At 47.7% G+C, this 15,147-nt stretch overlaps 2 protein-coding genes across 2 annotated transcripts in view; both read left to right on the top strand.

Moving 5' to 3' along the window:
- Positions 1-1,121: 1,121 nt before the first annotated feature.
- The window catches only part of LOC144101536 (uncharacterized), a 43,025-nt gene continuing 28,999 nt past the window's right edge, over positions 1,122-15,147 (top strand). Inside the window, exon 1 of the mRNA XM_077634702.1 lies at positions 1,122-1,314. The gene's annotated coding sequence lies outside the window, so the exon portion shown is untranslated. The remainder of the gene's footprint in view (positions 1,315-15,147) is intronic.
- LOC144101537 (uncharacterized) lies at positions 2,684-14,411 on the top strand. Its single transcript, XM_077634703.1, has 3 exons — positions 2,684-6,178; positions 7,058-7,223; positions 14,289-14,411. The coding sequence occupies exons 1-3, from the start codon at positions 6,076-6,078 to the stop codon at positions 14,380-14,382; spliced, it is 363 nt and encodes a 120-aa protein (XP_077490829.1). The 5' UTR covers positions 2,684-6,075; the 3' UTR covers positions 14,383-14,411.

Below are 15,147 nucleotides of genomic sequence, written 5' to 3'. Positions count from 1 at the left end.
GTACACGGGCCTCTAGAAATTCGCCTCCATCGAAATTCGACTGCCGCGGTTGGGATCGAACCAGCGTCTTTTGGGTCAGCAGCCGAAAACCACAACACTAAGCCACGGCGGCAGCTGTTTCTTCAAGAGTCCACTTCCATGCTGCATCGTTTCTGATGAATTGGCCAAGTGGTTCAGGTTTCCGTAAAACCTTTGGCAGGAACTTGTTTATTAATTGAGTTGTCAGAGAAACGATTGCAACTAGGGTAGCTGCTCCTCTTTCGATTTTAGAAAGCCCGTGAATTGTCTTGACATTTCCGGCGATGGAGCAAACTCCACTTGGGTAAATTAAGACAGTCTAGGATTGTGATTTCTGCTGAACCAAAGACACCTTTCGCCTTCTTTACACTAAAACTATCGTCTCGCACCGTGGCCAGTCCGGCGCGCTGTTCCTGCGGTGTTATTCCGTGTCTTACCCTCCCATAACGACATCAACCGCATGCACTTGTGTCTTTTGGTTGCCTTTCGCAAGTTGTTTTGTATGCTATTAAGAGGAAGCAAGAACGAATCCCACTCCAAAGAGAAGCCGAGTAGCTGTGAAAAAGCTATGTTACGTTTTCGCAATGATAAGCATATTTGTGGTCTTATAGACCGGGAGCCAGCGGTTACAGAGGTCGAGACTTCAAAATACCGAGCAGCCTGAGAGGTTAGCTATCAGCTGATCAACGGTCGGTAGTGGGTACGTGATGTGCGGAATCAACTGTACCCCAGTCATCCCCATGCATGTTAAAGCTACTGTGCTTCATTACGGGCATGACTGGCGGAGCAATTGTGAAGATCGAATTGGCTGAAATAAGCTCTTTTCAAGCAGCGTGTCATTTACACATTGACATTTGCAACATATTGCTGCTGTACTTGCCGTGCTTTAAAAAAAAAAACCTGATCAACGTTAATGTGCATTGACTGTAAAAACAAACCGTCATTTTGACGGCCACCTTTTTATCTATTTTGACGAGCCACCGGCGTCAAACGGGAAAGACGGAGACTTCGCGAACACAAAAACGAGAAACTCTATTGGCTGGCGCGTAGGGGTACGTCATGTGAGACGACGTTCAAAGCGCGCTTCCGGCCCCCGCGGGAGCTGTCAAGGAAGGACTTCGGTTGTCGTGTGATCTGGTTCCCTCTCGCTTTTCTTTGTGCGCGCTGCTTCTGCCCGGGTGTGCGTTTTGCTTTTTGCGCCATTTTGCCTTTTTGTGTGTGGCGCGTTGGAAGGCCGCGAAGACGCAATCAAGGAGCGTATGGGCTGCAGCCGAAAATCAACTGCAGCGGGTAAAGGTAAGTGTTCTGCTTATATGCTTCGTTCGTGCAGTACGCGTTGTGTGAGGCACATAGCTACGAGGAGCACGCTAGTTCTCACGCGTAATGTATACACGCACCGATGGCCGTGGGCCCGAGATTGCCGTTCAGAGACGTGCTTCTAGGTAAAGCGGAAACCACACAACCGCGATTTTTCGCGCGTGGTCCTTCGTGCGTGAATCGCGGCCTCATGGTTCAGCCACGTGCAGCGATTTTCAGGGGCTGCGTGCGCCCACGTGTAAAAAAAAAAAAAACTTCCTGTGAGGAACACTGAAGCGTACGAAGAGCATTGGCGCACGTTAATTGAAGAAAGTCGCAGAAAGTCGTTTATAGTATCTCTATGATGCGGGCACATACAATCGCGAACGAGCCTGACTATCGGGTACGATTACTGCTACGCGGGCCAAGGATCGAAATCGAGTTGGTCGAGCTCTAGCGCGCCATGCGCCTCTGTTTAAATGCAGAACACCTTATGAATGGGCTTAATGGGCAGTAAAAATAGTCGTAAAAACCATTTTTTACAATTTAAGTTGTAATTCAGGCCAAGACATGTGCTATGACTACCATGCTGGCCATCTGCAGCTCCCTTGAATACATGGTGTCGGCACTACTGTCGTTGGTTCGTAAAAGTATTCGTGAATAAAAATCAGACTACTTTTCGTGCACTGATCAGCTTTTTTCTGTTTTATTTCTTACGCTCTCTCTTTTTTGTTGTTCCTCGCTTCCTGGCACACCGAGCCCCATACGTCGGTGTCCGGTGGCGATGGGGCAGCTCAGTGTTTAGTTCGTGTACTGATAGTGTGCAGTTTCATTCTTGTATAGCATTATGATATGGGCCTTATTATTTCAGCAATAGTTATTTCCAAATAAATTCTGTTCGTTTTTACAGCTTATTGCCTATAAGCCTCAAACAAGGGCCAAATATTTCTTTCCACTGTCGTATCCATTAGCAAAGTAAATTTGTAGTCTTCTAATTTTATACCACATTTTCATCCATTTCTGCTGAAATGATACTCAGATTTCAGATTCAGATTCAGATTTATTTCAACAACACTTGGTTGCCGAGCAGGCGAAACAAAAAGGCAATCAAAAGTTGCCTGACGAAGCGTCCGCCCCCTTTACACTCTACCACTGAGCAGTGGGCAGGTTTAACCAAAGAAAAACAGATCACAACACCAAAGAGACATTGCATATAACATCATACACGAAAACATCAAAAAAGAAAAAACAAGAAAAAAGAACAGCACATATTCATTTAAGGTACACAATTAAGAAATGCTGTAAAAAGTATATTCGCGAGTCAACATAGTTGCACAGAATTGCTCATAAAATACAAATATCGGTGTGACTGAACATAACAAAAGGCAAGAAGAGCTTAACTAGGCCGGCCAAAGTAAGGTTTTGTTTTCTAATAAAAACATGGATTTTTCTTTTTTTTTAATATAGGGCAGATATGTGCAGAAAAAGTAAGCCATTGCTATGTCACAAAAAGAAATGGGTTAACTTTTTGCTAAATGCTTTTGTGGAACGACTGTTGTGAATGGTTTCTATAATACCCGGGTACTTATTTAGAAGATCAGCGATTCGATATTTTAGCGTTTGTGTACCGTAGTTCGTACGCACTAGTTCTTTTCTAAAGGTCATGTGCCGAAGGTTATGGTCGTGGTCTCTAAAGAAGAAAGTTTGCGAGAACCCAGCCGGGTCCATTTTTATTTGATCATATATTTTCAAAGCTACTCTTTTGTTCATGATATTCGTGATAGTTAATATCTGATGTTTTTCGAAAAGTGGGGCTGAGGGGGCTCTATATGGAGAGTTTTCTATTATTCATATGACTCGTTTTTGTAGTATAAGCAGGTTTTCCATGTTTGCTTTTGTCCTAGTTCCCCATACAAGAATACAATATTGCAAACGAGAAAAAACTAGACTTTAATACAACTGCTTTTTTAACCACATTGGTAGTAAGTTCTTTACTTTGAAGATAATTCCGATTGATCTGGAAATATTGTTACGTGGCGGCCAGCCGAAGAAAGAGACACGATGATCGATGGAAATGAGATGATTTAATGGCTGCCGGCCTAGCGCGAGCGCTCCTGCCCGCGCCACTGCGCAGTTCGTCGTCTTCTTCGTCACACTACTCGGGGCCACCGAGCGATCGTCCCGATCGCGAACGAGAAGATCGGCACTGAAGATGAAATGCTGCAGATGATGATGGGCTTGTAAAATGGTTGGATACAGAAGAAGGAGGTGAAGGGCTTGCCGCCACGGTGAATGAGACGATCGGCGAATGAGTCCCGGTCCACGAAGCATCCGGGCCGCAGGTTGCCAGGAGCCGACGGCCGAGGTCCCTGGACGCACCGAACGGCAGAGGCAGGGGGGCGGTGTCCTCACGTGTGGGCAGCGTCTCGGGTCGGTCGGGTCATTCCGGTCGCGGCAACGTGGTCAGTTCGTCGTGTCTTGCGGTCGGGGCGGTGGACGGGGCTGGGGTAAGCGGCGAGGTCGGTTCAGGTCTGGCGGGCTGGGCACAGCCGGGCGGTGCGGACCAGGCACACACGGCCGACGACCACGGCAGGCGCAGGACGCCGAAGCTCCGGGACCAGGATGCGATGAAGGGACCCCAGCACCTCACACCAAATGTTACGTGGCGGCCAGCCGAAGAAAGAGACACGATGATCGATGGAAATGACATGATTTAATGGCTGCCGGCCTAGCGCGAGCGCTCCTGCCCGCGCCACTGCGCAGTTCGTCGTCTTCTTCGTCACAATATCTTTTCGTATTTTTTCTATGTGCAGAGACCAGCTCAAATTTTCTTGAAAAATAACCCCCAGAAATTTGTGAGAGTTTACTCGTTCTAGGTGTTCCCCACGAAATCGTATAATAGGTTCTCTATTGATAGCTTTATTTCTGGGACGGAAAATAATGTACTTTGTTTTATTAGTGTTCAAGGCTAATTGATTAATGTTAAGCCATTGTGATAGGTTGCTTAGCCAGCTGTTTGTTTGCCTTTCAAGCATTTCTAAGTCTGTTCCAGAAAAAAATACATTAGTATCGTCTGCATACAGGATTATATCTGGCGTAAGTGGAATATCGATAATGTCATTAATATAAAACAAAAACAGTAAGGGCCCTAAGATGGAGCCTTGTGGGACCCTGTATTTTATTGTTCCTAGACCTGATTTTGCTTGGTTTATCTGCACGTATTGTTGTCGACTATCTAAGTAACTTTTTATTAAATCAAATGCAATTCCTCTGATTCCATAGTTGTATAACTTTTGCAACAATATATTGTGTTTGATGGAATCAAACGCTTTCTTGAAGTCAAGGAAAAGTCCTATTGTATGATATTTTTGCTCAAAGTTTCTTATTATTTTATCTTTAGTATTAAGTAACGCTGTTTCACTGGATTTGTCTTTCTGAAAGCCATATTGTTGTTCTACAATTATACCTTCTTGTTTACAAATATTTAATAAGCGAATGTAAATAATCTGCTCCATAATTTTTGAAAAGACTGGCAAAATCGATATTGGTCGGTAATTATTTAAGTCGTTTTCGTTTCTCCCTTTAAAAATTACTGACACTTTCGCAATCTTTAGCTCATGAGGGAACACCCCAGTAGAAAGGATTAAATTACATATGTGAGAAAGCGGACTGCTGATATGCTGTGCTACTGATTTTATGGGTTGGACCCTGAGATCATCTATTCCAGAAGGTTTATTATTACTTAGCTGTCGTATAATGGCACAAATTTCTTCTGAAGTTGTAGGAACCAGGAAAATCGAGTCCCTGAATATTGATTTCATGTGTGTTTTATGCTGAATATTATTGTCTATGTTGGGACTGGGAGCCCCAGCAGCTAAAAAGTGATCATTAAGTCTGTTTGCCAGCGGGGTCCCTGTGTAGGACACTCCTTCAATAATTGTCAATTCGGTAAGGTCCCTTCTCTCACCCTTAGACATCAAATTATTTACGGTGGTCCAAGCTTTTTTGGGATTGTTATAAATCTCAGTGAACTTGTTTTCGTAATACATGGCTCGCGAACGTTTGATATCAGAATTAAGTTTATTTCTGATTTTTTTTTAACTGAGTAAGAGTATTTGGATCCCTGGTTTTGATAAATAGTGCGAACATCTTGTCACGTTTCTTTATTCTTCTAACAAGGGCAGTGTTTATCCCGGGTTTCCTTGCCTTTTTTGTTTTTCGAAATTCATCGACAGGAAATGCAAGTTCGTATTGCTTTTTAACTTCGCTGATAAAGATATCATACGCTAGAACAGGATCGGCTGAAGAATATACTTGTTCCCACCTTGTTTCTGCTAGTAAGTTCTGAAAAAGTGTTACCTTTTCTGCGCAAAAATTCCTATATTTTATGGTTTTAGAGGTGGTATTTTGAGGTTCCCTACTTTTAATGTGGTTCAGAAATAAAAATATTGGTAGGTGATCACTTATTTCATATGATAATACTCCAGCTTCTAGGTCATTCATATCATAATTTGTAAAACAGGTCCAGTGAGGACGCAGATATTTCTGGTACTCTAGTCGGTACATGAATCAGGTTTTCACATCCGAAGCAAAGGAGGATATCCTCAAGCTTTTGTTTGTTAGGCTGAGGAGAGGCAAAATCAATATTTAAGTCTCCACATAAAACAACTGCACCCGAGGTGTAGAAAGTGCCTTGATGACAGCAGGATCGTTGGAAGTATGGTTATGATTTATTATTGAGATGCATGTATCTGATCACTGATGTTTTCTCTGGAGTCTAATAACATGTGGCTTGTGAATTCCCAGCATGCAGCTGAAGGGGGGTTGGAAGGACTTCCAACAACACCGTACCTTGCTGTGATTGGTGTGTATTTCTCATTTATAGAACTTTGGCTCAAAACATGGCTTGTACAGTGTATTTTATTATTCTACGATGTAACCTGATTTTGTGTAACTTCACTCTACTTAGTAGGACATATTCAAAACTTAGGAATGAGGCTAGCCCTGGATGAAAGGCTTAATTGCTGCTTCATCTTATGTACGTGCAGTTTGTTTAATAATTAAACATGATAACAATGTGCAAGTTTGGCCAGTAGTTTTCTATTCTTATTAGAGTGTACAAAAAATTTGGAACTCAGTAGCAGTACTGTTGATAAGTGGGGAGGATGGGGCAATCTCCGCACTATAAGGTGATATGCCAGAGTTCATCGAGACTAATGTGCGGCCTTTTGACTTGCCAAAAGCATGACGTTTTGCTAGAAAGCATGAACGAAGCTGAGCTTGGCTTTTCTCATCAATGTCATGGTAGGCTAGGTACAAAATGGAGGGCCTTTGAAAAGTTGCCTCGGTGCTTGCCCAAGTTTCGTTACCTCATCACTATTCCCCATTATTTAAAAAAAAAACGAAGTACTCTGTCGACAAAGTTAATTCTTTTTTGTCGTGCAATATTTGTAAAGCTTTTTCCATAGACAAGTTTTATGTAGTATGTTTACATGAAGCAAGCGTCTTCAACAGATATAATTAGTGGCGTGTAAAGCACTGATAAGGGAGGGCATGTTGCATGTGTCTGTCTACTGCTAGGGTACCATAAGGCCTAGCAACAAGACCCAGTATGACTTTTTACGAGTACATTTGAATTCGGCTTCTCTCAGTGTACACATCGAAGGCCATAGAGTTACTCGAAATATTAGATCACCCCTTTAGTGGGTAGCGTTTGCGTGTGACTAATTTTTTTTCTTTGCAGGATCAAGCATGGGGGACATAAAGAAGATCATCGTTGCAGTGGATTCTGTAGAATTCATTTCTACAAGAAGTCTTGAGAAGGCCATGGGCCTCCTCCTTGGTGCCTTCTTTGTGTTCAACGTTGTGTACCCTCCCGACTGCCCCCTCACCATGGAGTTTTTGCAGAGGTAAATGAGTGAATGTGGATGATGCGTTTGATAAGCAATCGGAATCCGAGGCAATAGTGTGAGCAGCAGGCTTCTTTTTCCTGAGGAAAGGCACTCGCCCTCCTTAGCCAGTGCCAGCAAGTGATCAGTCCTGCCCTGTTCCCCTGAAATTCTGATTTCGTCACAGACATTCCTCTCGTGCATTTCTTTGTTCTCTGGCACAGCACCGTGTTGCTTTTTTGGCACAGCTGTATGGTGATTTGCCAGTCACAGGCGTCTTTAGAAAGTAGAATGGCAAGATTATTGACATAGTGCTGCTTGCCAGCAGTACATGCTAACAAGCTTTGCACATTGGCTAGCTCTGGCAATTGCGAGATGAAGGTCAGACTTTTGATTTTAAATTGCACCCAGTTCTTTTATTCTGACACTTGCAGAACTGCGGATTTGATCATTGTCATGTGATGAATGCACCAGCCTGGCAGTTTGCATTGCCTAAACTTGGTCACATGTCCTGTGAGTGCATCTAGATAACACTTTTCGGTGTTTTGCTTATTTTTTTGGTTGGCTACTGCAAGAAAGGGGCTAGCACGAAGAACCAGATAGGACAGGCGCTACTGTCAATTATTGCTAAATGTAATGTGTGCAGCACTTTTATAAGTACCGATGTCAGGAAAAATAGGAGCGAGGATTAAGTGTAAATGCAGTTCTTTTAAGTCGCTCTACTATGTATCGTGTCCACTGGCTAATGTCCTAGTGCAACATTACAGTGTGTCTGACTATGGGTTGCGTCCACACATGTGGCACTAAGTTGCCGCATGGCTGTCTGCACTTTTACAGGCCTCAGGTTTCCTTGTTACCATTGATGCAGTGCTCGCTCTAGCCTGTGTACAATCAGCCCCGAGAATGTAGAGCTCTCAACCTCACCTTCTGGGCACTCAACAAACCTTTTGCAATGATGAATGTCAGTTTTTTCATTTTGCATTGAAACGGGAGACGTGACACAAAGGCAGGACAGCTTCACAGGTACTGTTACAACCATTACATGGCACTTTCTCCTTTCACCTGGTGATCTTTTAGGGGCTGGCAGGGTTATTATGCTGTGATTCCATATTTGTCCAGAATTGCTCAGTACTTGAAATGGACAGGTGAAAGAGCCATCGTAAAGTCTGCTATGTCGGCACCTGAGAAGTTGGCCACCCTTTGTGTCAACAGTTGCAGCGTAAAAGAAAAAAAAATTAAGACATTTGTCAAGGCGTTTATTTGAAGCACAGGTCGGTTGGTCTTGGTTGACCGGCAACACGACGGGCACGCTCACAGGCGTCGTTCGAAAAACCCAGCTGCACTTCGTCTGCTTCTTCGTTGTCCCGCTTGAACTCGTCCGCTTCTTCGCTGCGCTGCGCCTGTCGGTCCCAATACAATTACTCTCCCTCCGAAAAAGGAGCCATCCTGGCGACTCACGGAGAGGGGAGGATGGGCTGGTCATAGTAAGGCTTGAGGCGCTCAACGTGCACAGTTTCGCGCCCCCGGCGACGGTGGTCCGAAGAGGGAACGAGCGGCTCAACGATATAAGTCACCGGAGAGGTTTGGTGGACAACCCGGTAAGGTCCGTGAAAGCGAGACAGTTGTTTCGTGGCGAGGCCGGGAGTGGAGGAAGGCACCCAGAGCCAAACGAGGGCGCCAGATGGGTATGACGCTGGAGGGTCCGGGGAATCCCGACGGTGCTTCTGATCCCATTGTTGCTGTGTGGTGAAAGAGCGGGCAAGTTGCCGGCATTCTTCGGCATACAGGTGAGCTTCGGAGAGTAAGGTGGTCTCGGAAGGGTCAGGGTGATAAGGAAGGATGGTGTCCATGGTGGATGTAGGCTCCCGGCCAAAGAAGAGGAAGAAAGGAGAAAACCCCGTTGTTGTCTGAGTAGCTGTGTTATACGCGTACGTGACGAACGGGAGCACTTGATCCCAGTTGGAGTGGGCGGTGTCAACGTACATGGCGAGCATGTCACTCAGAGTGCGGTTGAACCGCTCAGTCATGCCGTTGGTCTGGGGGTGATAGGCGCTGGTGTAGCGATGAACGATTTGGCATTGCTTGAGCAGGGCCTCGACGGCGTCCGAGAGAAAAACACGGCCGCGGTCACTTAGAAGTTCTTTCGGGGCGCCGTGACGAAGAACAAGACTGTGTAGGATGAAGTGAGCGACATCGTTTGCGGTAGCAGATTTGAGAGCCGACGTTTCGACGTAACGGGTGAGATGGTCAACGGCAACGATGATCCACCGATTATTAGCCGAAGTAGTTGGAAGCGGGCCATAAAGATCAATGCCGACGCGGTCAAAGGGACGGCCAGGGCAAGGTAACGGCTGCAAAGGAGCGGCGGCGGAGTGGGGAGGTTGCTTGCGACGTTGGCAGGCGGTGCATGACCGAATGTGCTGACGTATGTACCGGTACATACCTCGCCAGTAGAATCGCTGACGAAGGCGAGCATATGTTTTCAGTACACCGGCGTGGCCGCATTGTGGAGCGGCGTGAAAAGAGGCACAGATTGTAGCACGGAGGTGTCGAGGGATGGCCAACAGCCACTTCCGGCCGTCGGGGAGGTAATTACGGCGGTATAAGAGGCCATCACGAACGGCAAAGTGGTGGGCTTGGCGGCGAAGGGTCCGGGTCGAATGATGCGGCGAGGGAGTGTTCAGGAAGTTTAGCAGCGAGATGATCCAAGGATCCTTCAGTTGTTCGGAGAGCATATCAGGGATGTTGAACGAAGAGAATTCGTAGGCACAGACGAGGGCAGAGGTTGACTCGCATGGGAGTGGTGAACGAGAAAGGGCGTCGGCGTCCGAGTGCTTGCAGCCGGAGCGATAAATGACGTGGATATCAAACTCCTGGAGACGTAAAGCCCAGCGGGCGAGTCGGCCAGAAGGATCTTTGAGGGAGGATAGCCAGCATAGGGCGTGGTGGGCTGTGACGACATAGAAGGGCCGGCCGTAAATGTAAGGGCGGAACTTGGCACATGTTTGCCCAAATGATGGCGAGACATTCTTTTTCTGTGACAGAATAGTTTGATTCCGCCTTGGTGAGGGCGCGGCTGGCGTAAGCGACGACGTATTCCGGATACCCAGGCTTTCGCTGGGAAAGAACTGCGCCCAAGCCCACACCGCTCGCGTCAGTGTGAACTTCTGTCGGACAGGCGGGATCAAAATGGCGAAGGATGGGGGGAGAGACCAGCAGGCGGCGTTAAGTGCTGAACGCGGTATCGCAGGCGGGGGACCAAGACGAAAGGTTCGGGCTGCCGGCAAGAAGCTGCGTTAAAGGGGCGATGATACTGGCGAAATTTCGGATGAAGCGGCGAAAATATGAGCATAAGCCTATAAAACTGCGAAGTTCTTTTAAGGTGGTTGGTTTGGGGAAGTCAGCGACGGCGCGAAGTTTGGCAGGGTCAGGAAGAACGCCGTCTTTGGAGATGACATGGCCTAATATTGTGAGCTGCGTTGCACCGAAGTAACATTTTTTCAAGTTTAGTTGGAGGCCGGCGTCAGTAAGGCTAGTGAGTACGCGCTGAAGGCGGTGCAGATGGGAAGGAAAATCTTTGGAAAAAACGACAATGTAATCTAGGTAACACAGACAAGTTTCCCATTTGAGGCCACTGAGAATAGTGTCCATCATCCTTTCGAATGTGGCTGGAGCATTGCAGAGGCCGAATGGCATCACATTGAACTCATACAAGCCGTCTGGGGTGACGAAAGCGGTTTTCGGCCTGTCGTTCGCTGCCATCGGGACCTGCCAGTAGCCGGAGCGTAAGTCGAGGGATGAAAAATACTCCGCTCCCTGCAAGCAATCCAGTGCGTCGTCGATTCGGGGTAGAGGATAAACATCCTTGCTTGTGATCTTGTTGAGACGGCGGTAGTCCACACAGAACCCGATGGAGCCATCTTTTTTCGTCACCAAGACAACAGGAGAGGCCCAAGGGCTGTGTGAAGGCTGTATTATGCCGCGCCGAAGCATGTCGTCAACATTGTCACGGATGACGCGGCGCTCGCTCGGCGAGACGCGGTACGGTCGCTGACGCAAGGGAGCGTGGGTACCAGTGTCAATTGTGTGAGAGACGGCCAATGCGCGCCCCAAGGAGGGCTGGGAAAGGTCGAAAGAGTTGCGGAAGCGGCAGAGAAGTTCCAAGATTTGGTCACGGTAAGCGGACGGAAGGTCGGGAGCGATGTTACGACGAAAGACGTCGATGGAAATCGGATCGGGCGCTGTCGCACAACAGGCTAAGGCAGTAACTGGGGAACAGGCACGGGTATCGGAGAACTCGGAAGCAAGAGCAGGGTCCAGTTCTTCAATAGAGCCGAGGCATTCGCCGCGAAGAACAAACGACGGGCAAGAAAATGGGTTGGTGACATAGATGGCGCAGTGGCCATCGGAAATCGAGACAACGGCGAATGGAATGAGGAGGCGCTGATGGCGAGTGGCTGCTGCGGTAGGTGTGAAAAAGAACAGGGCCGCTGAGGAAAGAGTCGGGGCGGAGCGGAACGAGGGCTGAAGAGGAGGGAGGTATGTCGGTGTCGGCAGCTACAAGAAGCTTAGCGGAGCGCACAGGTAGGTCACACAACGAAACATCACACAGGGGAGAAAGCTCAAGTTCCGCACGGGCACAATCAATCACTGCAGCCGAGGATGACATCGTGAGAGCAGGCGGTCAGCACAACAAACTCGATGGTATAGGCGACGTCGTTGATAGAAACGCGGACCGTGCAGGCTGCAATGGGGTGGATGCGCTGAGAGGTGGCTGTACGTAGTGAAAAGTCAGACAGCGGCGTTGTCACCTTACGAAGTTCGCGGCGAAGAGCATCACTAATTACTGACACTGCAGCACCCGTGTCGACGAGCGCGAGAACGGGGACGCCTTCAACAGACACCTCAATCACGTTAGCAGGAGAACACGGAGGACTTAAAAAGTTGGCAAAACACGCAGTTCTTGCCTCCTGAACTGCGGCAGTCAGTTTTCCTCTGGGAGAGGGTCCGGGCGACGGAGCATCGGAGAAATGGAACGTCGACGAGGGGAAGGTGAGCGGCGAGTAGGGTACTGGGAGCGATGTGTAGAGGAGGCAGAAGAGACATTAGGCAAGGGCGGCCCTGAATCGTAGCGGAAATTGCGCATGAAATCGCCAGAACGAGGAGATCGCTGACGGCAAAAGCGTGCGACATGGCCCGGAAGACCGCAGGAATAGCATATCGGTCGATTTTCCTCGGTACGCCAGGGGTTCGTAGGGTTTCGGCGGGGTCGACGAACCGGGACCTGCGGCGGGGGTATAGACGGCGGTGGAGCATAAAAGGGCGGGCTGCAAGGGTAGGCGGCAGAGGTGGGCGAGCGCCGTGTACCGGTGACTGCTTCAGCATAGGTGAGCGGCGCTGCCACAGGAGGAGGTGGGGGACTGGATGGCAGAACTGCAGCGACCTGCTCCTGAATAGCACGACGGATAGTGGGCGTGAGAGATGGCGCCAGGTCGTGCGGAGGGCAGACGGGGTCGGGAATGTGATGCAACAGAGAAAGCTGGCGAGCGATCTCTTCGCGGATGAAGTCTTTAACCTGCTGCATGAACAGGGACTGCTCAGCAGACGAGCCACCAAGGGCCAAGCCAGCAAGACCCCCCGCAGGCGCGCCGGACTGCCGCGTAGATGCGCGTTGCTTGCGGAGTTCGTCGAAGCTTTGGCACAGCTGGATGACGGTAGCGACGGAGGTGGGGTTCTTCGCCAGCAGCATCTGGAAAGCGTCATCGGCAATGCCTTTAAGTATGTGGTTGACTTTATCCCCTTCGGACATAGAGGGGTTGACACGCTTGCACAGGTCAACGATGTCCTCGATGTAGCTTGTGAACGTCTCGGAAGGGAGCTGAGATCGAGCACGAAGACGTTGCTCAGCGCGAAGCTTCCGGACGGCGGGGCGGCCGAAAACGTCGGCGAAGCTCGTTTTAAAGGACGACCAGGTGGGAAGATCGGCCGCATGGTTGCGAAACCATAGGTTGGCAACGTCCGTTAGGTAGAAGAGGACGTTGCTAAGTTTCACGGAATCGTCCCACCGATTGTAAGTGCTGATGCGCTCATAGGAGGCCAGCCAATCGTCGACGTCTTGGTCATCGGTGCCACTAAATGGAGAAGGGTCACGCTGGCGCTGCACCCCGTGACAGAGTACGGTGGCAGGGATGGGCTGCGATGGTTCACTCGGACCTTCCGGCATGGTGGCGGAGACGAGGAGCGTTCCACTTCGAAGTTCCAGGATGAGGACCGGGACGGGAACCGGGGCACCTCCACCAAGTGTCAAGGCGTTTATTTGAAGCACAGGTCGGTTGGTCTTGGTTGACCGGCGACACGACGGGCACGCTCACAGGCGTCGTTCGAAAAACCCAGCTGCACTTCGTCTGCTTCTTCGTTGTCCCGCTTGAACTCGTTCGCTTCTTCGCTGCGCTGCGCCTGTCGGTCCCATTACACATTCATCATCGTGACAGGTTTGTTGATTGCTCAGAAGATTTCAGGTGTGAAATTCCGCTTATTTGTGGCCAAGGGCACAGAAATTAGAATGAGCATTGTGCAAATGGTAAGATGATGAGGCATGATAATGAGGTTTGTAAATGTATGCATGGCTGCCACATGTGCAATTGCAGCCTATACCTGGACATCAGGGTTACATCAATACTGCCCAATGTTTGCGGCTGACAGCAGAAAACACTGAAATGCAGCAAAATGCTCTTGCATAGTTATGGTTTCTAGACTCTGTGCATGGTCCCTGTACATGATGAGCACCTATTGTTACTAGAAATACTATACGGTGTGTATGTGCAATTGTGGGCTGTTTTTACGAGTTATAATAATGGTTACATTTAGGTACATCATCTATTGTTAGTGCATGTATATGTAGCTATTTAAGCGCACTACTAGTGTGCTCACATTTGTTGCTACCTGATTTTAATCTCGTCTTTAATACTGTGTGTTGCAGAAGGTAGTGCAGTTCACACATTCATGGCATTTCACGCGTGTAGGCAGAGTTTGTGATTGGCACAGTTTATGGAGCATGGATTTATTCTATCCTCGTTTTGTTTCCAGTTACCTTGGGCAGATCAACCCAACGAAAGGGCGCGGCAAAGGCAGGGCCTGCGGAATCGCACCAAAGTTGCTTAGCCTGCTGAAGGCACTTTAATTTATGAATAAATGTGCAAGTAGAAATGTAAACTTGTTTTTGTTGGATGGTTTATGAGGTACTGCCCACTGCAAGTGACTCTCATGTGGTCAGGTTCACCACACTATATATTGACACAGAATTATGTTGAGACTTGTCGTGTTGGGCCATCATACTGACAACACAGTTGCATTTCATGTTGACAAGCCAAATTTTGGAATGGTTAAGAGCATAGTCATTTTGAAATTACAGCCTGCTATTACCTTGATGGCCAAATGCTGTACTGACAGTTATAGATAATTTCAAATTTGCAAAAAGTCTTGAAGTCATAAAAACAGTTTTAAACTTGACAGCTTGCCATCGCAGACAATCAGTGGTATAATTACAGTTTGGCTATATTTTCAAATCGATAAAAAAGACATCGAAGTCAGGAAAAAACATTGTCATTTAGAAATGACAGCTTGCTCTAACTGCTACGGTCAAATGATATCAAATTGACAGTTTGGCTGTATTTCACATTGACAAGAAAAACATCAAAATGATGGAAAAACTGTCATTTAGAAATGATGTTCTGCTGTCACATTGATGGTCAAATGTCATCAAATTGACGGTTCAGTTGTATTTCAGATTGACAAGAAAGACGTCAAAATGATGGAAAAACTGTCATTTAGAAATGATGTTCTGCCGTCACTTTGATGGTCAAATGTCATCAAATTGACGGTTCGGTTGTATTTCAGATTGACAAGAAAAACATCAAAATGATGAAAAAACACCGTCATTTTAAAA

This window comes from Amblyomma americanum, chromosome 8 (assembly GCF_052857255.1).
Source record: "Amblyomma americanum isolate KBUSLIRL-KWMA chromosome 8, ASM5285725v1, whole genome shotgun sequence".
Taxonomy (NCBI): Eukaryota; Metazoa; Arthropoda; class Arachnida; order Ixodida; family Ixodidae; genus Amblyomma; species Amblyomma americanum.
This window is presented reverse-complemented; position numbering and strand designations above follow the sequence as displayed.